The following is a 26,512-nucleotide window of genomic DNA, read 5'->3' as shown; positions in this document are numbered from 1 at the left end:
GATGGAGGCATTCACAAGTATTGTCTAACAGATTCTGGACGGCCTTCATAAAGTATTACTTACCTGACATGCAGGCCAGGGGAAAGTGGCAGAATCCATCAGTAAACATTAAACCCGGAACAATCGTCATGCTTGTTGACCCTCAGTTACCCCGTTCATTCTGGCAGATCGGAAGAGTATCTAATGTCTTTCCTGGGGCTGATAATCGGGTTCGAACGGTCGAGGTGCAGATTAAGGACAAAGTTTACACAAGACCCATCTCTCGACTGATTGTTCTTCCAGAGATCCGAGATGAAGGGGATGAAAGCCACACTAGTGACTAATGGTAGTCCATATAGTGTCGGCCTTTCAATGGAGCAAATTTGTAACCAAATTTGGGGGCGGCTGTGTTGGAAAGGCCGAGTCATGTGCGCATGCGCTACTTACTTTCAGTCATCATCAGCACAGAGCGGGACTGTATGAGCGGTAGGGCTGCAACGATTAGTCGACGTTGTCGACAACGTCGACAATAAAAATTTGTCGACAAATATCTTTGTTGTCGAGTAGTCGTTTGATCTCACGTGACCTAATGTAAGGGCCTGCAATCCCGCGATTTGAACGCTACGGCGCTGTAGTGCTAGAGTGTAGTGCAGCCCTTACAAATGCTATTGCGGTAGAAGAGAAAACAGCGCGAATTATGACAGTGCAAACGAATCCGAACTAGCAAGGTTTAGGTTTGGGAAAGTTTCACAAAACTTCAAATCAAGAATGCTGTCGTGTGCAATGTTGGGGTGCAAGAGGAAACATCCCGGCAAAAGAGGAGCCGGTGAGAAGTGAGTGTTCTCCAGCTGGAGCTAACTAACCACCAGCGGCAAATCTCTCTTTATTAGAGAATGCAATACTACTAATAATAGTAATAATATTATCAATAGTAATATAATTACAGTAATGTGATGACTTATTTTGTATAGAATAAAGCTTGATCGAGCTTAGGAGTCAGGGCTGTTTTTATTATTGTAACACTATTAGTATATCAGGTATTATTATAGTCTTATCACTTGCCTGTATTTTGTTCAATAATCTATGATATGAAACCTATGATATAGGAAGAATATCACGGCAGTCACTTTATCATACTATAAATTAAAAGGGAATGAGAACGTCTCTGTCAGCTCAATTGTCATGTAAAAAAAGATTGTAATTTTATAATTATAATAATTGTTTGCAGATTAATATTTTACCATTCTTTGTGTCCTGAAGTAAATGTCCCTTTTTCTGTTTCAGTTCTAAGAAAAGCAGTGGGCCTATTAAACAATGCTTAGAGAGCATTTGTGTGTGATTTGAGTTGGACCGAAATCTGAAAACTTAAAGAGAATGACCTGTTTAGTTGGCTCAAAGTTCATTAAAACAACTATTTCAAAAGCTGAAGTGATTTTCTTTTTTTATATTATAGTTAGAATATGTATAACTCAATGTTTTAACTAATTGGAAAAGCTGAATAATCGTTCCAAACTTACTGATTAGTCTGCGAAATAATCGACGATTAGTCGATTAATCGTTCTAATAATCGTTAGATTAATCGATTATCAAAATAATCGTTTGTTGCAGCCCTAATGAGCGGGACTGTACAAGCAAGACTGTGTGTGCGAAGTGCGTCAATAAATATATGTAAGTTGACTGTTTACCTAGTTTGGTTATCAATACTTGTTAAGGAGCTGTAAAGCCTTGATGTCATACTTTCATAAAGTGATGCATGTTTAAGAGAGATGAATCCGTTAATCGCGTGAGGTTAAGGGCTCGTGAATGTGCCGTTTATGTTCGATATTACTGGCAATTTATAATATTGAGATTGCACCTATTGTTTGATTGTGCATATGTATATGTGATCGTTACATTAGTATTTGAAACTCTTGTTATTTCAAGTTTAATGACGCGATCTTTATGATTATGTGCCGTTCATTTAAATTACCTCAGATTTGGTTTCGGTTTTGAATGTTATGCCATTTCTGACCACCTGGTGGCGGTGTTGCATATTTTCGTTGCTTGTATTTTGATTTCTTTATTTTAATATAGAATCGAACCTGATAATTCTTTATTTGAAGAATGTAGATTTGGAAGTAATGTTTGTATAATAATATTAGAGACATTTGTTAATATATATACCTTTATTTCTTTCCCTTTGTAGACCACAAACACACACAGATAAATACTTTGAGCAACCTATGTACTGCTGTTTTGTGCATGGCCAAAACTGTCAACAATAAACCTCCTTTGCATGGAACTGATTGAATCCAGTGTGTTCTGATCGACACCCCATTGAGGAAAGCTAGAAATTACAAATCATCACCTATTACAGTCCAATCCTCCTATCGAACAGTTGGTGTGTGTGTGTGTGTGTGTGTGTGTGTGTGTGTAACAGTCTGAGTGAAAATATATGGCTCTAAATGCCTGTGATTTATTGAACCGTTTGTGGAGTCAAAGAGGCAAAAAATGACTCACTTTAATCAATAGTTCCACATTTAAAAAATAAGTCCGTGACGTTTTGGAAGAGGGCGGGGCAGGGAGTGTCTGTGGGACGCACACATTTCCGACAGCCCTGTTGAAAATGACGGAGGAGTCATTCAGGGTTAGCATGTCTGATTCATTTAACCAACTCGGTTCTTTTCCTTTGAACTGTTTCAAAACGGCTCTTTTGAGTCATCCCTCATGCGGATTGCGGAAGTTGCTTTCTTTTTATGCATGAATATAGGCCGTTAAATATAGTGTGCAAATTATTATTTGACTTACATAAGCCGTGAGCCTTTAAAAGGACTTTTTATGTCAGGTAATTTTCACAGTAGGCCCATTGAACAACAAACGCTTCGAGAATCGGCTCAATCGAATCATTAAAAAGAATCGGCTCAAAAGAGGGATTCATTTGGAAACTGTACATCACCACATCTTCGAGTTTTCCTCTCTTTGCACAGTCAGTCTCACCATCCTTGATCCTGCATCTGCTCGCGTCTCCACTCATTCACCGGTCAAAAAAAGGTGGGTTTATACTGGTTTGACAATTCGCAACGCATGCATAGCTACTTTGCAATGTTTGTTTGTGTAGTATGTTAAAGATAAAGAAGTATCATGTTTATCGGTACTCTCAGTAGGACTCTGCTTTGTCCCTCCGTCCCAGCTCTGATGCCACGTCAGTGGTGAAAATTATAACGGGTTTGAACTCCACCGTGATATTTGGGTGTATTTTTATTTTTAAAACTTCGTTTGACAGTGTAAGTTGTGTTTTAAACCTCTTTTCAAGAATGTGGTCCGCAGATGAAACCCATGTTCAAAGCACTTCAGCAGCTGGAGGAAGGTGTGGCTGAGTTAGAATAATATAAAGTATCACTCTTAAATTTACTATTCTAAAATACGTTAATGGTTTGAATTATGAGAAGCTTTTATTTAATGTCTCCAGTATAAGCTGGAGAGTTTCCATCAGAGTTTGTGGCTCTTTCCTACTTTCCTAGCCAATAAAACCACAAGAGAACATGATGTTCTGATGTCTAAAACTTGTTAACCCATGCTGGTCCCCAATTTTAGCATTATAGTTCAAGACTTCTATCCTACTGTTTTTAAATGTTTTTTGTATGCTATGAAAGTTACAAAAATGTTCATATGTAATGCACAAGTTTCAACGAGTAGTCATGATACTTGTTAATCTTAGTTATTCAGTTGATTTTTGATGTGCATTTATAATTCCACTGGTTGATGCTTAACAAAGGTATGCAAAACACCCTGACCCCATGCATACGTAGTGCATCCACATTTTGACCAACCATTCTTGATTTAGTTGGAAAGAATTTTTTTTATCATGTAATTCATGTTATTCCAGCTAAAGCCACTTCCTGTGGCCCATTTGTTTGAGCTCTTTTCAAAAGATTGTTGATTAATACTAATCGCTTCGTAAACTGGTGTTGAAATCTCTCCAGTCTATTTTGTGGTGCGAGAGACCATCATAAAAATAATTGTTTGTGTGAGCTTGCTTTAATAACTGTGATGTATCCCTCTATTGCAAAGGGGGCAGAATGGGAGCGAAGCTCAGTCGGAAGAAGAGTGAAGTAGGGATAGGAGCAGACACAACAGCTCCAGCTGTAGAGGAGTCTGCAACACCAGAGGACTCCACTGTGACTGAGAATGCAGAGCAGAAATGTGAGGTTCCAGAGGGCAAGACTGCCTCTTCAACCAGTGTTCTGCAGACCATTACACAAGCAGTTGAAGAAACGGTCGATGCAGTCACTGAACAGATTTCTGCACCGGTGGAAGATGTTGTAAACAAAGGTATTGAAGCAGTGGAGTCCGCATTGGCATCCGTCAGCCTGATTGGGAAAGAACCTGCCGCTCCAGAGCAGAAGTCTGAACCTGATCTTGATGCTTCTGATGTTCTTCAAGAACCCAGTCTCTTGGATGACCTGCTGAAATCTCCAATCTCTGAAGCCCTCATTACTGGAGTCACAATGGCAAGTGAAGCCATAACCAGCGAGATGATGGAAGACAAAATTAGTAGTCCTGCACCAGCTGAGAACAAGGATTTGTTGGAATGTCTGGATAAGGTGGAGACGCCCTCATTGGACCTCCTGGATTGTAAACTGACCCATGAATCCACAATCCCTACCTCGGATCCTTCATTCACTTTGGAAGATATGGGACAGAACGCAGTTGACAATGTCAACATTATATAAATCACTACCCTCACCTGTAAAAAACAGTAGCAGCTGGATGGTCATTAGGTGCAAGTATGTCAGAACAATATTCAAGAAATTAATGAACAATTAATTATTTTTTTTTCACGAGGAGGATGTAGTCATAAAATAGGGTTGCGTGTCATTCAGAATTGAACTAGGATAGCAATTTGATTCGAAACTAGTAAGAAGTGTAAATTAATTAACTTTTTTAAGCAGAAAAAGAAAATCCAAGTTGGCTAGACAAATCTGTATTTGAATGTTTGGACAAAAGTTTAAAAAGCCTTGATTTTGAAGGTTTATAGACAGATGATAAAGTCAATTCTTAAATTCTGAATTTTGCACAACCCTGTCATGAAAAAGTTGAAAGTATGAGCCCTCTAAATAAGGAAACGAGCCACCTCAGCTGTCTAACAAACATTACTAATGTTATGCCTACCGATTCATTGACAAGCAGCAAACCAGCCATCTGATATTTTTTTCTTCTATATTCTTCCAGGCTCTTGGCAATTGTGTATGAAACGTGCAGCCAATCTCCCATAGAAGAGGAAAAGAATGTACATTAAAACAATGATTGTAGTAAAGGAAAATAAAGACTGCAACACATTACAAAAACGTTCTTTCCTTGATCTGTATTTTATACTAGAAATGCATTTTAATCAAATGTGTGGTATGTATTTATCTCTTCAAACATCTGAAGAAAACATCAAGATGAGTGCAGTCTGTGAAAATAAATTGACACAACATTACCGCAGTGCTGAAATGTGTTAGAAATAATTTGGAGTACAGACCAAACTCAACATAGTATTGTATGAACTATCCCAAAACACAGGAGTTTCCCAGGAATTTTCTGGGAAGATAACATGCACTATCTCTCTTTTACGTACATCTTAAGTTTTCTCAGAGAAGCTTCTGGGGAGAGGGGCAACATTCTTTCCAGAGAAAAGGGGTCTCATGGGAGGTGTTTTTTTTTTTTTTTAGGTTAACTTTCTGGCTCTTGTCCTAAGAAACTTTGGATTTATATAAATAAACATCCTTCCACTGAATTTTCTGTACTTAGTGTGTAACAAAGTTTTTAATGAAATATTAAGCTGCTTTTGCTTGCTGGCCTGGAATCTCAAGGAAATGCCATGCCTCATTATCCTTGTATAACAGAGCTTTGTGTACTTCAACCATAAGAGGAATGAATACAGATGACATGGACACTGGGGAATCAACAGTTGCACAATGTAAACTTTATACAAATATGTGCCTGCCATGCAAATCAAGTGGATTTGACTGAAAACAAATAAACAGGTAACTGTTACCCTAAGGGAAAATACAACTTTATAAGAAACAAAATCTTTTCTTCTTTTTCCATATCTCTTTAGTACAAACAATGTTATTTTCTAACACATCACCTTGTTATATAGCAAAATAAGGGCAATTCTAAACAATTCAAAAACATCCAATATATTACTCTATTAAATAAGACAGAACGTAAATAGTGAAAAATCGTTATAGATTAGATGGCAGAAAATTTGTCCATTTTGAGATTATCTGGTGATGTTTTTATCCATCTCCTGCACCAGACAGATCTACACCCTGTGTTTTGGCTTTCTGTCAGTAAAAGAGAGAGAGAGAGAGAGAAAAATTAGGATTTTGAAAGAGCATTACTGGGGAAATGAAACAGGAAGCAAGAAAACGATATGTGCACTTCTTTTCACAATATAAAAGCTATAACTCCATAGCCCTGAAGGTAACAACAGTGAAATAAAATTTCATCTGATGTATTTAGCATATTTATTTCACACAAGGTTATGTGAACGTTATGTGTACAACTGTACGTGCAATGTGTACCATTATGATTTTCATCCTGTTGGATTTTTTTAATTAAAGTCATGCTAAAATGAATACAGTACAACAGATAATACAATATATTATTTACATTGTATTTTTTTTTTTTGCATTACAGTAATAAGAATGAGGATTTTCTTTTGCATTGCACTAAAGAAAATTAGGAATGCCACAAGGCAAAACATTGTAATCGTCCTAAAAGGCTTCTTTATGCACAATATACCAATTTTTTAAGTGAAAATATTAAGTGAACGTTCTTGACTTTGTTAAATTTATATTGTAAGTTTCAGTATTCAGAAAACATATCTTCACTATTGGTCATGTCATGCCTGCATGTGTTGGTACTTCTTGGCCAGGCCTACATTGGTGCGACTGGGCTGGAAGGGATACGTCCAGAGGATGGAGTTCCAGGAGTGGCCAAACCTTTTCACACCCATTTTGAGATAGCGCAACTCATCAGCAGACCAGTTCTGCCTCTCTCGGTGTCTGCCTGAAGACTAAACGAGAAAACAATTACAAATTATGGAATAAATGTGGACTAAAAGATGATTATGCATATGAGTGCAAAAATATGAACATTGCCTGTTCATACTGTAACTGCTTAGTAAATTAATCTTTGAATTGTTTCAGAGAAAGAGCAAGTTATTGCATTTTACATTTGTATTTTCTGATTCTGCTCAGAATATTATAAACGAAAATAAAACTGTACAATGCATGACTGCCTGAACATCTAAAACGCCATAGGATGTTCCAGGTTCAATGCAGGTTTAGTTAGTGTGAAATCATGGTATTATCCTTTCACCTAAAACTAACAGTACCATACATTTTTTGGGAGCCAGTATTCTGAGGTTTTCTTCTTATGTATGTGATGCATGTTCTTTTCCATTTCTGGGCCTGAGAGAAAACAAAAAGAGAATAATAATTATTTGGAATTAAAGAACCAAAGCATTCAAAATGTGTCTATGCTGGCAACAGCAATACTAATGGTAGGACTTGGACAGGGCAGCAGGGAGGAGTATTGATCTTTAGAATGATTTAGTGGGCAGACTGTGAAACTGCACACACAGTACTAAACCCTGTACTAGTAACCTAAAGAACAAATACACACCATTCTTTAGCAGGACTATGGCAGGGTTTTTTTTCTTTCAGCATGAAAGACATTCATTCCACCAACTCTTGAGAAGACCAAAACACTTTGTGTGTATGTGCATGTATGGATGTGAACGTGTGCATTGGCAGACTGGAACACACTGACCTAAAGTGAAACAGTGTGTGAAAATCCTGTAAGTGCAACTGAGTGTGTGCTTGTGTCTGGTCATATCCTCAGTCCTAATGACTTTGTTCTGTGGTACAAAACAGACTAGTCTCCATAGTAACAGCTCAATAACTAGAGCTCAGAACCCCCAGGGACCCATAATCTAGTTACCCATCTTACCTACACAATATGCTCCAACTATCTGTCTTTCTCTCTCTCTCTCTCTCTCTCTCTCTCTCTCTCTCTCTCTCTCTCTCTCTCTCTCTCTCTCTCTCTCTCTCTCTCTCTCTCTCTCTCTCTCTCTCTCTCTCTCTCTCTCTCTCTCTCTCTCTCTCTCTCTCTCTCCCACACACACACACACACGCACGCACAAATACTCCTTTGTCTAAATCTTAGACAAACGTATCATTTACTTGTTCCATTCAGGTATCAAGACTATAAATTAATAAAATGCAATTTTAAAATAATAATAATACAATATCATTATATTTGACATATGTAAGAATATGTATGAATTTTCATGTATTAATCACTTTTTCTATTACCAGTGTGAGCAACTTGTAACGAATGCTAAAAAAACAAGACTTTCCCCGACTTCCTAGGTTGCCTTAGCCTGGGAAAACCCAGACAACTTCCGGCAAATTTAGATTTAGGCAAATTTAGGCAAAAAGCTCATGGTGCGTTCTATTATTTATCCGTGTCGGAGTTCCGACTAGGAAGACAGACGTTGCCTAGCAACACGCACCAACACGCCCCCTTTCCTCGGATTTTCCCGCTCGGATTTCGGACAACCGTGAGGACACCGAGCAAGAATTCTGATACGGAATCCAAGATGGCTGCGCCCTGTGTGACTTAGTATGAATTGTTTTCATTGTTTTTGGACCGCTTTGGTTGTTTAAATGAAGTTTTTAATCACTCGTATTACTGCAATACCTTACTGCGTCCGTATCACTGCCTGTGGGTATGGGAATCGGTCTTGTTGTGAGTGCAATATTGAATGAAGCCTTGTTTCAAATGGGTGTTACTAACGTGGCTAGCGTTGCTAACAGAAGATAAATTAAAACATGAAATAAAGTGAAAATTTTAGAAGTTCAAATGGCTGAGTTTTGATAAGCGCCTGGTACTCGGCCAGTGCTACCATAGCAAAAGCTTTCCGGGTGGCGTCCATGTTTTTTCTCCGACTCGGACGCACAAAACATACCAGAAAGCTTGAAGTGTGGAAATGGCGTCATATCCGAGGGCCTAGTCGGTTCGTTGACAATAATAGAACGCATCATCATTCAAGCCCATTTCTAATCCGTCGAAATCGCGGTACCAATCAGAAACGTTGGGGCGGGCTTTACACGATGACGACAGCACAGCGACGATGAAGCAGATTTTGTACATTTACAAAGATGGATGCCGCCGTGGAACTAGGGGTGTGACGGTTATAGTTGAACACCGTCATTAAGACCTCTAACCGCCAAAACCATGTTATAAAAAAAAAAAATTCACAAACATTTTTTATCATAGAGAATGTTTAAATACTAATATCAGCTTAGGAGGGAAACGGAGGCGGAGTTAGTGGTGCTTCGGAGGCTGCTACTGCTGGAGATGATTCGGGAGAGGTCTGCGCACCTTTACCGATCAGAGCGCGTGCTGACACGGACACGCCTTGTTTATACTCGACGCGCCCGCACGAGCCCGAAGGTGCGCGCGGCAAAAATGACGTGTTCTGTGCGCAAGACGGACCCCATTTTGCTAGGCTGTGTGCACTGCCTTTTTTGTAACAGCGCGCGCGGCGCCGCGTCCGAGGATGAACGACTTCAAGCCGAATCTGCCCGAGCATGTACGTCTCACCGCACCGGCACGCAGTTTGAATTGCCACGTACCGGCACCGGCACGTCTAAATTTCTAAGTTCATTGCAAAGTTTTTTTTGTAAAGGTTTTGTTTACTGTGTGTGATTTATTTAATGGAAAACACATTCAGTTCTAGTTGTCTTGCTGTTGATTTTAAATAAACGTAGAGCAAGTAGCTAATCAGTGTCTGCTCGTTTATTCAAACTAAGGGCCGTTACATAGTCAACGCGAGCAAGGAACGCGAGCTACACGCTCCTTTTCATAGTACGCAAGCAGATGCAAGCGTCACCGGCGATGCGTGAAATGCAATACACCGATCGCGCAACAGGGGGTAGTAGAGTCTAGAGTCGGGTCATGTACATTACTTGCAATGTCGCCCCCACCAACAACACATAGTATTGCATGCATCGGCGCGTCGCGTATCAAAAACTAGGATGACACATTTGGCTACGCATCGACGCATAATGGCGGCCGAAGCGTAGCGATGTGTAGCCTTGCGCACGCGTATGCGTACCGATGCGTTGACTATGTAAGGGCCCTAAGTTGTTCTATAACAGATGAACGTTGCTCTGCATACGTCATCTCCTTCAGCGCTCTGATTGGTTTTAGGTCTATCCAATTGCGCCCAGAGGCATTTGAGCTATGTCCGTTGGTGACGCACCTTTGGAAATGATTTGTCTATGAAGCTTTGCCAGACCATAACTCAGTTACAACTGAGAATGGTCTGGTTTTAACCAGGCTAAGGTTGCCTATGAAAGCCTGTAGACAGAATTTTTTGTAAAGGACGTTTTTGCCTGAAAAAAGGATGTGACGTGTACTCGTGAGAGCTATTTTTTATTGTAAAGTCAATGTTTAATGCCAAGAAAAGGGATTGATCCAAACTATAGTCTCACATAGCCAGATCTATCTAGTCTCAAATATATTTTATAATCAAACTATCATAAAACTGTAATTTTAATTACCTCATCTGTTGACATTATACCAGTGAATTGCAGAGCTGGTGCAAACATATTCACATTGCTATGATCAGATCTTAACTGCTGCTTTCTCACCGTTGTTATTTTTGTTGTGTTTATTTTGCTACTGAGAGGAAAGCGTGTAGTACACATTTACATATTCATGTAAACGTCGCTTTTTAAAAATAAAATGTAAAATATCCATCAAGATCATCATAGAATCTCTAGTAGAGTTATTCTAGTTGACTGGATGCATGCATATAAATAAAAAAATAAACATTTAATTTAAAGAAACAGAAATTAAAAATTTAAAGAAACAGCTGAAATAAACATGGTTCTTTAGAATACTTGACTGATTGGTCATTTGGAGCATATATTGGTAAAGTACTTTTGCATAATGGCCACTAAACTGTAAGATTTTTTATTTTTCATTGGGGTCCAGATCGCCCTATCCAGACTTGCGATAATGACTGGATGATGGTACATTATTATCATTTACTTGACAATTATAGTGAGAACATCTCTAGAAAGTCTAGTGAGTAAGTTCTGAGGTTACGGGAAAGAAGCCACATAGGAACAACTGAATAGCACTCAGAGACCACAACTCGCCAATGGAATGAGTGAGACTGAAGGAAAAAGGAGGACACAAAGGAAAAAAAACGAGAATAAAGTTGGAAAGAAATTTTAGAAGCATAGACAAAAGTGGAAAGCACACTTTTGTGCTTACAGAACAGCACCTTATTCAATATTATATAACCCAGTTCTTTGCATGCACACACATCGTTTATAAAACATTAGGGCATTTTTCAGATGTTTATTGTGGCACAGACATTGCCTAAATTTCACAGCCCTCTCCATCAAACTCAAAGTGACTGAGATACATCTACAGGAAAGGAGCACTTCTCTTACCGTTTGTTTCACACGGCCTTCTCAGTGGTGTGAGCCTAAAACCTGAAGAAAGAAACACTGAGAATTACAAAGCAGAAAAGAAAACACAAAATGCACAAAAACCCCAATATAGCATGTGTGTATAAAATATAAATAGATCCTCAGAATATGCATATAATTATAATTCCTAACATTTTGTCTGAACATGCATTGTCGTTTTGAATGAAAGCATCTGCTAAATTGATAAATGTAACTCATGAGGGTGTGTTTTGTTCTCCAGGCCTTGTTCTATCAAAGCTACTTTCTAAACATTTGAGGTAGGTGCACATTCCTCCACAATCCCAAAGACATTGTGAAAGACTGTGTGGATGCCGTCTCTTACATCCGTCTGATGGTTGGTGACTCAGTCTGTGTTTTTCCCTCTTGCTCCTCTTATTATCCCCATTAGTGCATGTGCTTTGCTCTCTGTTTTTGCCGTGTGTGTTGATATGAGCATGTGTTAAATTGTGGCTAGTCTTCTCTAACTGCTGGCTTCTCCTGAATCGATCCTCAACCTCTTGTAGCACCAGGTGAAAGTCACACTGAAACCTGCAGCTACGCAACACGGCGCCAAATGAACGACTGTCCATCTCATTCATATGTTTCACACAACCTGGGAGATGGAAAAGGTGCATGCGTGTGCATGTGACAGCATGGATAAAATTAATATTTGAGACAAAAAGATCAATAAGAGTACTAAGGAACCAGAAAGTGGGAGAATGTATTACTTTTGTTATCTAATGTGTTGTTTGTTTGCATTTATACAGACACACACCTGCACAGCGTAGATTGCTGGGTTTAGTGGGAGAGGGCGGCTTCAGAAACCTGTTAATTTCTCTGTCTAACAGCTCAGAGCACAGCGACATCTCATCTAAAAACAGAACGCAGCACAAATTCATTATCTAAAACATCAAATGAACGGCAAACAACTTGATCACTAAAATAAATCAGTAGGTTTTCTGTGATTTAGCACAAAGAGAGTGTGATGTTTTAAGAAAGATTTACCATCTGAGAGAGGTTGCGTGCACTGGTTTCTCTTCATGGGATCAGGATGTCTGAAAATATCTGGGCTGAAACCCAAGAAAAATAAAACAGAGAGAAATGTCACTCCCTCGAGGAGGAAAAATTTACTGACTCTGTCTTGAAAAGTCATTGACATGAAATGAAATGCTTTATGTGAATCTGGATTTAATGTGAATATTCTAATCATGAATAAAACAACTAGGAATGAGGAAAGCAAGAATCTGTACCACATTTTCTTGCAAAAACAAAAAATCTATTTGTTTACATTTTCTGGCCACAAGTGTACAATATATTTTGTAAAAGACATTGGTTTGAACTCTTTATTTGTCAAATTATAATAATAAAGTGTATGTATCAAGGAAACCCGTAATAGTAAAACTCATTCATTTACCCCCGTGTATCTCTGCCGCCCCTTGTTGGCGTGCTGCAGTGCTGGAGACGTTTGTTGCCATCAAGATCTGAGTCCAAATTCATCATCTTTAATCTCTTCGCCACTCTTTCAGACTTCATTTTCCACTCCATGTCTCTCTTTTTCACAACTCTCTCTCTCCTCGTCTCCTGGTTGTCACTCCTCTCAATATTCCTCTCATTCTCTCTCATTTGTTCATGCTCTCTTTCTTTGCTCTGTCCCCAGCTAGAGCCTCTGAAGTGAGTGACTTGGGCAGGACTCAAACACTCTTCAGAGCTGACACACTGCTGTTCACATACATAAACACACAATTTTATGTTGTTAAAACTGCTGATGCAGAATACTCAATAATATTTACACATTACTATAAGTTGTATGTGTTTACATGTGATTCTCACCAAGCTCTCTTGGTCGTACGGTATTTCATTTGTCATTGGATGTTCAAGAGTTCCTGCAGGAGACTCACATACTCGATGATGAACTTTGACCTTTTGCATCACAGGGCCCTCCCACATTGCCTCATTACATTCCACAGATGAGGCCGACCTCTGCATGCTGTGCTGCTGGCTTTCAATGGCTCTTTCCCACAGTTTCACACCCATCTGAGAATCAAAATACAAAATTAGGCTTATAAAGTTAAGAGTAATAAGAATTAAGAGTAATAAGTATGTATTCATAGCACACTCTTCCTTTACCATGAAATGTTAAAAGTAAAAAAATAAAAACCTAAAGTGCTCTGTGGTGCTCTGAAATGCTTAGTCACATTCTGTCTTGGGTGTCTTATCATGTTATCAAATCTGGTTAAAGTAATTTTGACAAAATAACAAAAGAATGTTCTCCGAGGTGTTAAAGCTTAAAAGGGTATCTTCTGTTAAAAACACCAAAATCTGTCTCATCCACATTATAATATGACATTTACAGGTATGCAGTATGCACAATAGCCGTGACAACTTGGTGAAAAAATATACATTTACAAATACCTTTTTCTCTAGATGCTGTATTCTCTGGAGGATTTCTCCAGCTGAACGCAAGTGTCTCTCTTTGTCACTCTCCTGCAGATCCATACTGGACATGTCTCCGCCTAATGATTCAGCTGGGTGGGAAAGGGAAATAAATGTCCAATCCTCATGAGCCAAAGTTTAATAGAAGCAAGACATTAAAGACCCTCTGTGGTGAAAATTAAGTTTTTAATGTTGTTAATATGTCTGTGTGGTGTTAGAAGGCACCCGTCTTACTCTGAGATGGCAAATGGGAACATGGTTTGTGTTTACTGTTATGTGTCCACTTTTATTCTAATTCTGAATAGATTATATATATAGTCTAGAAAGCCCGGTAAGACAGCTCCCTCTATAATTACTAAAAAGCTGTCACTCATCTCAGTTTGCGATCTCACAAAGTTTCGTTATATTCAATGTCTTATAGTCAATGTCTACACTGCACAATGAATCTCTTATTTACATCGTGTTACCACTTCGCGAGGGAGCTAAGTACCCTCAAACGAATACAAGAGCACTGTAATAGTTTTTAACCACAAAGCATGATGACATTGTGTAAGCTTTAGAAACATCCGTATTCTCCTTGCTTTCAATTCCTCACACACACTTACACCACTTGAACCTTCCATAAAATAATCTTTCATAAAATTTGGAAAGGTTGTAGCGAATTACAAGAACATTCACAGGCTTCATTGCACAGGATATGCGCTATGAGTAACCCGCGCACTCTCGCCCTGTTATTTTCCTTACAAAAAAGAATGTAAACACAATCAATTGTGTCTTAAGGGATTTAACAGACAGGACATCTTATATTTCAAAAGAGATCTGTGCATTAGTGTGAATGCAGCTTATTAGATCTCCCGCTGTCTATGATGCCATCAGTAATAATCAAACAGTAAAGCCAGAGAATGTCTAATTGAAAAGAATTGGCACTGTCTGGTTACTTCCGCTTTCTGGACTGGCTGCAGTAACACGTCTCTGTCCATGCGGGGGCGCTCGCAGGCGAGTGCAGAATGAATGGGAGTCTATGGGGTTTCACCCCCAGAAATCCACTTTTCTCAGGATGTAATTTTTTGTCAAGTAATTTGAAAGTTGCATTCAAAAGGGAGGGCTAAGATAATACACTCAGCTGAAAATTGCATTTTTAAGTTCACTTATCTGTTCTAAAAATCCGTTCAAAAATGTGATGACGTCACATAATAGCAGAATGCTAGCGTGCTCCGTCCAACAACGGCCTAACCTGTAAGAAATCGAAAGGACATAAGTACTCGTTCATTCGACTTTTGGCCTATAATCTATATTGAACTTGCGGAATCAACAATAAAATCTATGTTGATTCAATGACAAGCAGGAGAAAGAGATACATTTAGCCGTTTAGCTCCATAGACTCCCATTCATTCTGCACTCGTCCGCGATCACCTCCAGTGGAATTCTAATGGAACTGCAACCAAGATGATACACAATGGGGCTAATAGGAAGTGCCAAGGCTCTCCGTTAGACGGGCTCTGGTAAAGCTGAGAAAGAGAAAAATCACTCACTGCTCTTGAATGGAAAACGTTTAGATATAGCCTACTCTAAAATACTGAAAGCGCCCCTGTTTATTGCTTTTAATATGTTTCTTTGTTCCTCTTTATTATTTAATGCTTGCTTTTAAGTTTTGAAGCTATATTAGTTTTAAGTGATACAATTTTTGGCTTGTAGGGGGACTTTAAGAGAAGAGGTATGTTTACCAAGTGCTGCTGTGTGATATGATGCACCTGAAGTTAATAGCATATCATCACCACTGCAATAAAGGCAGTCTATTGTATTTGTATTGTCCTGAATAAGGCTTTCTCAGTATTTTATTTTCAGGTGTGTTCATGAAGACATTTATTTCCATTTTTATAAAAAAAAGTTTTTTTCACTACATATTTCTTTGTTCCCTGCATGCTAACTTCTGCATGCTACTACTAGTGATGATGGGTAGTTCATTTTGTTCTTCTTTTTTTTTTAACAGACAGACATACAGACCAAAATAGTGCAGTAACGAACAATCTAGCAATTCCATAATTCCAGAAGTGAAATAAAAGTGTGTAAATGTATAGGTGTGTGTGTGTGTGGGTAGGTGTGTGTGTGGGTGGGTGGGTGGGTGTGTGTATGCATGAGCAAAGTAACCATTTATTATTTATTACCATCATCATTACCATCACCACCACCCCTCCTCACCACCATCATACTGCTAACATTGTATTAGTCAATTTTTATTTTTATTCTTATTTCCATCTTTCCTCCTATGTAACAATTACCATTGTCAGCACTCTCCAAAAATAAAAGATACTATAATAATATAATATAAGATAACCCTCCCCCACATCTCTTCAGTCCCTATTTTAAAAAAAATTTTGTATGTTATGTGTAGTGTCTAAGGTGCATTAAAAGAAGGGGTACAGTGTCTCAACTTGGGACAGAGATGCTGTCCCATGGAAACCACTTCTCGCCTGTCTTGCCTTGAGTGTTTATGAGGTTTTTCAATGTATATACACACACACACACACACACACACACATATATATTAGGGGTGTAACGATACACGTATTCGTATTGAACCGTTCGGTACGAGGCTTTCGGTTCGGTTTTCGGTACGCATTTTTGAACCGAACGGTTCGTTGGACCATTTTTCCTGCCGACCAAAATTTCGTTATTTCAAATGAAGGCGCGTCACGCGTGGCAAGCGCGCTCATAATGTGCGTGACCACAACATTGCCCAACATCAAATGGCAAATGTAATGTAAGCGGAACGAAATCACTCGTTATTGTGTGGTTGAAGGACCGTTTATCAGTTTGGACAAATACAGCGCGAGCCGATCTTAATCATCAGCACTGTTACTACACAGCCAAATCCAGTAAAGAAAGCATTTGAATTCGCCACTGAAGTAATAACATCGCTGCAAGATCTAGTGAGAAACATTCGCATTTCTCCGTTATTAACGGATCAAACAGCGCTGACGTGGAAACCAGGAAGAAACATTGTGCCATGAATCATGAATGAACTATCCAGTGTCCACACAGATCAGCAACATTCACCATGGGTTTACTGTAGTAACACTACTAACTGTAACCATGGAAGTTTGGCAGGAATAGGCTATATGCTTTCAAGTAACATCACGTCGGTTTTATTTTGACATTATGAATACAATTGCTGCCCTCAAATGTTAATCTGAACTAAAATAAACCTTTGTTTATAACTACAACAATATTACATTTAATTTTGTCCAAGGAGCTGTTTTGTTTTATAAGCTCCTAAGAAAAGTCAAGTATAGCTCCATCATTGCTCAAAGTTAAAAAATATCATACTTTATGATGTTAGTTTTAATAAAAATATAATTAAAAAGATTAAATCAAGGAAATTTCTCTGGCATTTCTTTCTTTTTGCTGTATCGGAAACGTACCGAATCGTACCGAAACGAACCGTGACACAAGTGTATCGTATCGAACCGAACCGTGAATTTTGTGAACCGTTACACCCCTAATATATATATATATATATATATATACACACATCTTTTTTTTTCTATTCTACGTTGTGGTGCAATTAAAAACACATGAAAAGATTAGGGGGCAATTAACCATAGCAGTAGTGATAACAATAAACACCAGGTTAGTAATTCCAAAACAGCACTAACAATAATAATGATAATAATAATAAAAGTTATAATGATGATAATGATGATGGCAATGGTGACAGCAATGATGAGAGCAACGACAATAACAACAGCAATTACAACAATAATTAAGATAAAAATAGTAATCATAACAGTAACAGTAATGATAATAATAACAATGATGACAAAAATAACAAAAATGCAGTAATATTCGTAGGTTGATTAAAAAGGTGGGAGGAGTCGGAATTTTTAACAACTGTAATCTTTTATATGACTCTGGAATAGAGGGTATGCGCATGACGTCACCGTTGGCCGGAGTGAATGCGGTCACGCCCACAAGTGGCAAAAAGACTGAGCGGCAGCATTTGTTCCCTTTCAAGGCGGTCACTTCGACATTTACGTCGATGACGTAGTATGGGAACTCCTCCCCTTCTTCACTTCTGCTGAAATCTTATGGGCTAACGCCAGCTGGAGACAGCTGGCCAATTGACGCAAAATATGCAAATACTGACACGCCTGCTGGCAGTATAAATTGCATACGCACGTCAATTGCATCAGAATCCTTTTCTTCACGCTCAAATCGACGTGTGCTTCGAATTGGAAAATACTCTACAAAAACTCGCCATCGTCGAAGGTGCATCTAAAGATACCTCACTGTCTTTGGCATCCGATGGCATCCATCTGCAACTTGTGCTCGGGGCCTATTGTGGCGCCCGACACCCACTTGTTCTGCGTCGCCTGCATGGGCCCGTTACGTGCGCATGCCGCCCGTCGAGGAGACCGTCGCCACTCACCTGTGCCCATCGACGTCTGCACTGGGCGCGGACCGCAGCCTGCCGTCCAAGCCCTGCAGGTTCACGGCCCACCAAGCGGATAAGGCGTACGGAGCGGCAGGAGAGGCAGTATCAGCTCTCCACGCCATGGCTATTCTACAGGTGTTCTAGGCGAAGTTGCTTAAGTCCCTGGATGGCGTCGCCTCTGTTGACGCTGACGTCATCCGGGATCTCCGCTCAGCTACGGACCTTGCGCTGATGGCCACCAAACGCTCAGCGCAAGCCATTGGTCGCTCCATGGGTTTTCTGGTCGTCCTCCACAGACACCTGTGGCTGACGCTGTCTGATGTCAAGGATTCCGACCGGAAAACCTTGCTTAATGCTCCCATCACCCCAGCCGGTCTCTTTGGGAACGCGGTGGAGGCTGTCACGGAGCGTTTCTCGGAGACCCAGAAACGCGCTAAAGCCATGAGCCACGTGATCTCGCGTCGAGCGCCCCCGGCTCGTCAGCGTTCGCGCTCGTCATCGGCTACCCGGAGCCAGCCCCAGAGCTCGGTGAGACAATCGGCGGCGCCTCGCACCGAGCCGGATGCTCGCGCTTCCCGGGGCAGACAGTGGCCGGGACCCGGGAGAAAGAGCCAGGGCCAGAGAAGGAGTCCACGCCGAGGGAAGGTCAGCGCGCCCCCCTCCGCGTCAAAGCCTTCTTCCTGACGGAGCGGTCAAGAGGAAGAAAGAGCGCGAAGGAGGACCGGCCTCCAAGCGCCGTGTTCTTATGCATCGTGTCCCTCATGTTCAGTTGAGCGACGATCGCATATGTGTGAATGTTGTTTGTTCCAAAAAATTAATAAAAGCATGTATCCCTTCACAAAAAGAGCTTTTTCTTCCTCTTACACCTCACATTGTGTCACCCGCCCTTTCACGAGACAGCGCAGGGTCACACTCGATGACTATAATGGCATCTCATGGGCACGAGATCGCCAGCACTACACTCAGCCCACTGCGAGCCGCACTCCCACCAGGGCTATCAGCCTCACGGGAGTGCGGCTCCAGTCTAAACACTACACTGGGGGCGGCTATGACCGCAGTTCGAGCACGCACTCTGAGTCATTTTCTGGGTGCGTGGGAATCAATTCCGGGCATTTCACCGTGGGTGTTGGGCTTAATTCGACACGGGTATTCGCTTCAGTTCAGACGCAGACCACCCCGTTTCAACGGCGTGATCCCGTCATTAACTTTGCCCCAAAACGTTCCCGTTCTGAAACAGGAAGTTCTCAGTCTGCTCGAGAAAGGAGCGATAGAACCGGTTCCCCCGAACGAGAGGGAGAGCGGTTTCTACAGCCGCTACTTTGTGGTACCCAAGAGAGGGGGGGGTCTCCGTCCGATCCTGGACCTGAGACCCATAAACCGAGCACTTCACAAGCGCGCGTTCAAAATGACAACGTTGAAGCAGATTCTGGCACAAGTTCGTCCCGGGGATTGGTTCGCTTCAGTGGATTTAAAGGACGCGTACTTTCATATCCAGATAGCAGCGCGCCACAGGCGCTTTCTGAGGTTTGCGTTCGAGGGCACAGCTTATCAGTACTCAGTACTCCCGTTCGGATTGGCTCTCGCCCCCCGCACCTTTTCGAAGTGTGTGGACGCGGCGCTTTCTCCCCTCAGGTCGAGCGGAATGCGCATCCTAAATTATCTGGACGATTGGTTGATTCTAGCCCACTCGCGAGAGGTGCTAATCAGTCATGTGTAAATACTACTTCGTCACCTGGACTCGCTGGGGCTGCGTGTAAACGAACAGAAAAGCGTGTTCACACCGAGTCAGACCACAACATTTCTGGGAGTGTGCTTGAACTCAATAACGATGCGAGCCCATCTCTCTCAAGAGCGCATAAAGTCTCTGACATTGTCTCTGGACCGTTTCAGACCGGGCAGGTCTGTGCCACTAAAGGAATTTCAGAGGCTGTTAGGTCTGTTGGCGGCAGCCTCCCCAGTGTGTCATCTGGGGCTGTTGCATATGCGCCCTCTTCAAATCTGGTTGAAGCTCCGAGTCCCTCAGGGGGCGTGGTCGTCCGGACTCAGGCGCATCACGGTCACCGGCAGCTGCATTCGCACTTTGGTACCGTGGAAAAACCCAGCGTTATTCAGTTCAGGGGTTCCGATGGGCACCGTGGCGCATCGCACCGCAGTCTTGACGGATGCATCAACCTCAGGCTGGGGAGCAGTGTGCATGGGCGCGACTGCCTCAGGCTTATGGACGGAGTCGCAGCGAAAGTGGCATATAAACCGCTTGGAATTGATGGCGGTATCCTTAGCCCTCAAAGCCTTCCGGTCACAGTTAGAGCGTCAGCATGTACTGATTCGGACCGACAACACGTCGGTGGTCTCATACATAAATCGCCAGGGAGGCGTGCGCTCCAGACTCCTATTCGAGCAGGCGGCGAGTCTCCTGCTGTGGGCAGACCGGCACCTTCTATCCGTGAGAGCAGCGCATATTCCCGGTGTTTTGAATCGCGGAGCGGATATGCTCTCGAGGAATGGGAGAGTGGAGGCTTCACCCGGGATCGGTGCAGATGATCTGGGATCGGTTCGGGAGGGCGGAAGTCGATCTGTTCGCCTCGAGCGAGAACACGCACTGCCAGGCGTTCTTCTCGCTGTCTCGTTCCCCCTTGGGACGGACGAACGACGCCTTGACTTCGCGCTGGCCGAGAGCCAGACTTTACGCCTTTCCTCCGGTGAAGATTCTGCCTACAGTGTTATGCAAAATCAGGGAGGAGAAAGCGTCTGTGATTCTCGTAGCCCCGAACTGGCCGAATCAGCCCTGGTTCGCGGACATGATGGAATTACTAGTGGACTCCCCGTGGGAAATTCTGCTCAGGAGAGACCTGTTATCGCAGGCGAACGGCACGGTATGGCACCCCAACCCCGGGCTGTGGAACCTTCATGTATGGCCGCTGCGGGGACTCTGAATGAGCGGGACGCTCTGCACTCTCGAGCGATGAGCACTGTCGCTGAGGCGCGCGCCCCATCCACTAGGCGTTTATACAAATTGAAATGGGAAGTTTTCTCTAAATGGTGCCAGGATATCAGTATTGACCCGGGTAATTGCACCGTGTCGGATATTCTACGCTTCCTTCAGCACAGGATGGATAATGGGAGTTTACCATCCACTCTGAAGGTGTATGTGGCTGCTATTTCTGCGTTTCACCCCCCGATCGAAGGACAGTCGATCGGTAAACATGCGTTGGTGATCAGTTTTCTCAGGGGAGCTAGGAGATTATGTCCGTCACGGCCGCCTTCTGTACCGCCGTGGGATTTAGCCCTAGTGTTGAGGGCTCTGTCTCTTCCACCGTTTGAGCCATTGGCTTCGATTGCGATCAAGGAGCTTTCCCTGAAAACTGCTTTGCTTCTCGCTCTTGCTTCAGCGAAACGTGTGGGGGACCTACAAGCGTTCTCGGTTCACGAGGACTGCATTCGTTTTGGACCGGGAGATTGTAATGTCACTCTTCGGCCAAGACAGGGTTACGTTCCGAAGTCACTCAGTACTCCGTTCAAAGCGCAGGTTGTTTTACTGCCAGCGTTGTCTTCTGAGTTGTCAGTCTCGCGTGATACTGATGCTCAGAGCGCTGTTTGCCCAGTCAGGGCTTTACGGATGTATATGACTCGCTCAGCCGCTTTTCGTCAATCGGATCAGCTATTTGTATGCTTTGGCGGTTGCAACAAGGGACGTGGAGTTTCGAAACAGAGGCTTGCTCACTGGATTGTGGATGCTATTGCCTTGGCTTATGATTGCCAGGGGGTGGTCTGTCCCCTCAACATTAAGGCTCATTCGACGAGGGCGATCGCCTCTTCGTGGGCCTGGTCCAGAGGTATGTCTATAAGGGACTTGTGTCTTGCTGCTGGCTGGTCTTCTCAGAATACGTTCGCCAGATTTTATAAGTTGGATGTACCTTCTGTTGCGTCTCAAGTGCTTTCGGTGAGCTGAGCCTTCAGGTTGTGCATGAATGCTTGATTTATGTATTGTGCTTATGCAACTGTCGCCGCTTTGCTGCTGACTTGTATTATACTTGCTATTACTCTGTGTTGTTCTGCCCTGAATGATTCAGTGCAAGACTTCCCTCTATTCATTTGCTTGGGATATGCAAATTTTGATGAGGTTTAGAAAGCGCGCTATTGGCTCGCTTCGCCCTATCAGGAGCTCGTATTTCTAGTAGCACAGCTATTGGATGAGGGTTCTGTCATTCTCGAGTGGGTGGGTTCACTGCTCCACGGCGGGATTTGACACAGTTCCCATACTACGTCATCGACGTAAATGTCGAAGTGACCGCCTTGAAAGGGAACGTCTCTGGTTACTTTCGTAACCTCGGTTCCCTGAAAGGCAGGGAACGAGACATTTACGTCGAACGCCGTGTCGCTTGTTCATTCGAGCGTTCAGTCGTATTCTGATGCAATTGACGTGCGTATGCAATTTATACTGCCAGCAGGCGTGTCAGTATTTGCATATTTTGCGTCAATTGGCCAGCTGTCTCCAGCTGGCGTTAGCCCATAAGATTTCAGCAGAAGTGAAGAAGGGGAGGAGTTCCCATACTACGTCATTGACGTAAATGTCTCGTTCCCTGCCTTTCAGGGAACCGAGGTTACGAAAGTAACCAGAGACGTTTTCAGCGTGAATGCCGTGAAAAACACACAAAACACATCTAAAACGGGAAAGAGCTTTGCGATTGACTGAACAACTAGATTTGACCAGAAATCTGAGGCACTGTATATTTTTACAGACTGCAAAAAGCTACAGAACAGACTATATTCTGCATAATTGGATGTTTTTACATAAACACTGACAAAAAACTATACAAGTTTTAGGGCTGGACGATATGATGATATACAGTATAACATTAATGGAAGTGATCACTCGGATTTAGACCTATCTATATTGTATTTATATAAAACGTTTACAGGCAAATTTTCTTAATTTATTTCCCCAGCGTCGAAATCAGGCAGATATAAATGTCAGGAAACACGATTCCTGGCTGCATGTCAATCAAGGGCGCAGATGGCACTGGGGACGGGGGGGACATGACCCCCCCAGATTTATAGTGACCCGATCCGTCCCCCCCTCACTATCCCTACAAAAGGTGACAAAAATCGGTAAAACAGAGGATTAACCAATGTTTTCGCTATATGTACATTAGCCAAAGTAGAGTGTCCCGGCCCGCCGCTGCTTCAAAATCGGGTCGGGACAGACGCAGGCTGATCTACACCGGTCACCATTACTTTGTCCACGTTCTCACTACACGCCGTTCTGTTGTCAATAAACACACGATGCCTTCATGCCACCGACGTTTACACACTCTCTCTCTCTGTGTGTGTGCTACGACTCCTCCTGAGTGACGTCGCCAGGGTCCTATGAGGAGCTAGTAGCTGCCTTAATCGTGCCTGTAGGAGCGGACCGGTAACCATAGTGATCATATACCATCTATGACTGAGCTGAGTCGGTGATTTTCTGAACTGAACAAAATCGACTGTATAAATGCCACATAAAGGCAATGAAGAGACAGAAAACAATCACCTCGTTTTTTCAAAAAACAAACAATGTAAGTATCCTATGCCTGTTGACTTTCCCAGATGTGGCAGATTCGATTTGTTAAGGGGAATAGCTAGTCTGACAATAAGGCTTTTGCACTTAGCAAAATGTGGAGACCATAACTATGCATTTAGGTGAGTGGACAGAGACAAATAATGAATGAACACAAAAAGAATGGTTGGATAAATCAAACAATTTATCGTCGTCAGGAAATAATGTTTTATTTTATCATTTAACCCATGGTACTGTATAAATTGATGAGGTATGTTCACTGTCGTGTAAACCACTATAAGTAAATTTGTGTGGTGCAAGGTTTATGCAAACAACAAATAAAGGCCTACATAAACTTTTGACATCCTCTTATAGGAGGAAATCATGTTTTTTTTATTGTACGGAGCAACGGAGGATATAGATTCTTAAATTATGGGCTATGAAAAACATTTCTTAATATGTCATACATCATTTGAAAGATATTTCTAATCTATAAATTGCAATAAAATTGTAATTAACACTTAAATTTTTTTTTTTTTAGTTATTCTTAGATATTTTTGAAATATTAGTTTTAGCCATTAATTCTCAGTTATTTCACATTGATATTCACATTCTATAGAGGTATAGAGGGTTAACTGAAATTATAAGATTTAAACTGTTGTCCTCCTGGCCTGCAGGCGATTTCTGATGACAGTAAGGCAGGCCCTAGTCAGTCAAGTGAGGATCTGCAGGAGGGCAGCCACAGTAGAAAATATGTTGTTGTTATTTTATTTTTATTTTTTGCACATAGGTTCTTTGCTTTTTTGTTCATAATGATAGACTTTGTATGCTGAGATAAGCAAATGTTTAAATAAAACATACTTTGCTGAATACATGAAGATTTGGTGGGTGATTGGCATACTATCAGGCCTTTGTTTGCCTTTGTTCATTGTTGTTTATCCATGATTTCAAACAAGAATCCCCCAATGGCTTTTTAGTGCAAATCATTAGCCCAAATTACATAAAGAAACTACTTGAGCACTAGTTAAAGCCAAAATTACGCAAAATAACAAATTGAGTTTAAATCATTTGCTGACAGCTCGGTCCCCCCCAGTTAAAAAATCCTATCTGCGCCACTGATGTCAATATCCATGGATCACTGGATCTTTGATAAGTTGTAAGGAACACTATATCGAGTCCAACTTTTAGTTTAAACTGATAATAGTTTGTTTTACTCGCGTTTTCGCAGTTTCCCCTATTAACTCCAGTTACGCAGCAGCTCTTCTGCCACTCAGTCCGGCTGAGGGGGGCGTGTTCCGGCGGGAAAGTGACGTTACTGCATTCCCTCTATAACGAGCTGTCTCAGAGAGTGATTAGCTAATTTTGTGTTGCCGTGCTTGCGCAACATCCTTTCATTCCTGCATAGACTCCGTACAGGAAACAGAAATTATTAGTTTCGTATCGCTCTTGTGGTAACTTAATGTCATACACCAATTGGTCTGTGCACTGCCACTTCAAGTCGTAAACACCTGATTAGTTTACCCTTCCGAGTCTTCTGGTTTAAGTCGTTCGCTCTTTTGTCATGTGATGTGATGGCCGCATTTATTCTGTATTGCATACATAAATTAGTTATTATTTCCCAACCTTCCTTACAAACGAGCAGATAGTTAGGTTTTATTTTACTCTTATAATTACATGATGCATTTCTGGTCACAAATTGATGATTTTTTTATTTCTTACAATTTATAAATTTGTAAATTTATGTCAAGATGGCTCTTTTCCATAAGTTGTTGGTTATTGGTTAAACCTGCAGTCCGTATCTTTTCCTCTTTGTCGCCATCTCTCTGTTCGAAATCTGTAACTGCAGTGATTCGCGGAATTATCATCTTTACGTGGGTTGTAAATCGGCATGAAACAGCGCGGATGAACACAGTGCTTTGAGGCGAGTGCTGCTGTCAGTCACCGCGCTGTGTGGATACTGTCATACAGAATCACAGATTCACTTTTTGAAAGTTTGACCAACATAAGAATTTTCATAAGAAAATGTCTTCTGAAAAAGTAAGTAAAATCCATTTTTGTTCTGACCAACTAAGGGGGAAAAAGCATTCGATATGATAAGCTTCGTTAGATTTAATCAACGCGATTTACAGCAACCGTGCAAATTATAGCCTACTTTGTTCTCAAATTGTTCATGTTAACAACATCAGCATTGCGTGACTAATGTTAAATTTAACGTGTTTTATGGTTAGCAGCTACCTGCGTAGTTCAGAATTCATATTCTCCATAATAGCAAAACGAGAAAGGCACAACAAAGGAAACTCCATAACTGTGTGAATTAAGAAAACGTACTGTTACACGATTGAACTATTAAAATGTCTTACTTGTTCAGCAGAAAAAGGCCCAGAAAAAGCAGACACGGAGTTCACGCACTTTTCAAAAGCCCCGCCGATGTTTAAATCCTTGTGTTCGCATGAGACGGTTTCTTTCTCTTTCTCTAGCCACCTTAAATCCGAAGTACGAAGTCTTTTGGGTTTTATAACTGCTGAATCTCCAGTTGACACTGATGATTGTTGTTTGGATCTTTCTGGATGCCATAAGTTTAATCATGTAAAGTGCTGCGAGAAA

The 26,512-nt window shown here is 41.5% G+C and overlaps 2 protein-coding genes across 4 annotated transcripts in view; one reads left to right on the top strand and one right to left on the bottom strand.

Annotated features, from left to right (window-relative positions):
• Positions 1-2,922: 2,922 nt before the first annotated feature.
• Positions 2,923-4,780, top strand: si:dkey-238c7.16 (uncharacterized protein LOC559078 homolog). Its single transcript, XM_056235959.1, has 2 exons — positions 2,923-3,009; positions 4,030-4,780. Exon 2 carries the CDS (start codon positions 4,038-4,040, stop codon positions 4,689-4,691), a length of 654 nt encoding a protein of 217 aa, XP_056091934.1. The 5' UTR covers positions 2,923-3,009; positions 4,030-4,037; the 3' UTR covers positions 4,692-4,780.
• Positions 4,781-5,906: 1,126 nt separating this feature from the next.
• terb1 (telomere repeat binding bouquet formation protein 1) overlaps positions 5,907-26,512 on the bottom strand; it is a 32,261-nt gene continuing 11,655 nt past the window's right edge. For 2 of the 3 annotated variants that reach the window (XM_056235952.1, XM_056235953.1), the window contains exons 13-22: positions 13,917-14,029; positions 13,335-13,538; positions 12,919-13,223; positions 12,510-12,574; positions 12,280-12,375; positions 11,848-12,117; positions 11,487-11,528; positions 7,351-7,421; positions 6,890-7,024; positions 5,907-6,290 (exon numbers count right to left, since the gene is read on the bottom strand). In XM_056235952.1, coding sequence (XP_056091927.1) covers positions 6,243-6,290; positions 6,890-7,024; positions 7,351-7,421; positions 11,487-11,528; positions 11,848-12,117; positions 12,280-12,375; positions 12,510-12,574; positions 12,919-13,223; positions 13,335-13,538; positions 13,917-14,029 — 1,349 coding nt within the window. In that variant the 3' untranslated portion in view covers positions 5,907-6,242. The remainder of the gene's footprint in view (positions 6,291-6,889; positions 7,025-7,350; positions 7,422-11,486; positions 11,529-11,847; positions 12,118-12,279; positions 12,376-12,509; positions 12,575-12,918; positions 13,224-13,334; positions 13,539-13,916; positions 14,030-26,512) is intronic. The other variant, XM_056235954.1, reaches the window with a different exon arrangement.

The sequence above is a fragment of the Rhinichthys klamathensis genome, unplaced genomic scaffold (genome assembly GCF_029890125.1).
Source record: "Rhinichthys klamathensis goyatoka isolate OS25496 unplaced genomic scaffold, OSU_Roscu_1.1 h1tg000436l_1, whole genome shotgun sequence".
NCBI classification, from domain to species: domain Eukaryota; kingdom Metazoa; phylum Chordata; class Actinopteri; order Cypriniformes; family Leuciscidae; genus Rhinichthys; species Rhinichthys klamathensis.
Note: the sequence above shows the minus strand (reverse complement) of the source record. Positions and strands in the feature narration are given on the sequence as shown.

Excerpts from the sequence above, each read along its gene's own strand:
- si:dkey-238c7.16 (XM_056235959.1), top strand. The coding sequence starts at position 4,038 with ATGGGAGCGAAGCTCAGTCGGAAGAAGAGTGAAGTAGGGATAGGAGCA.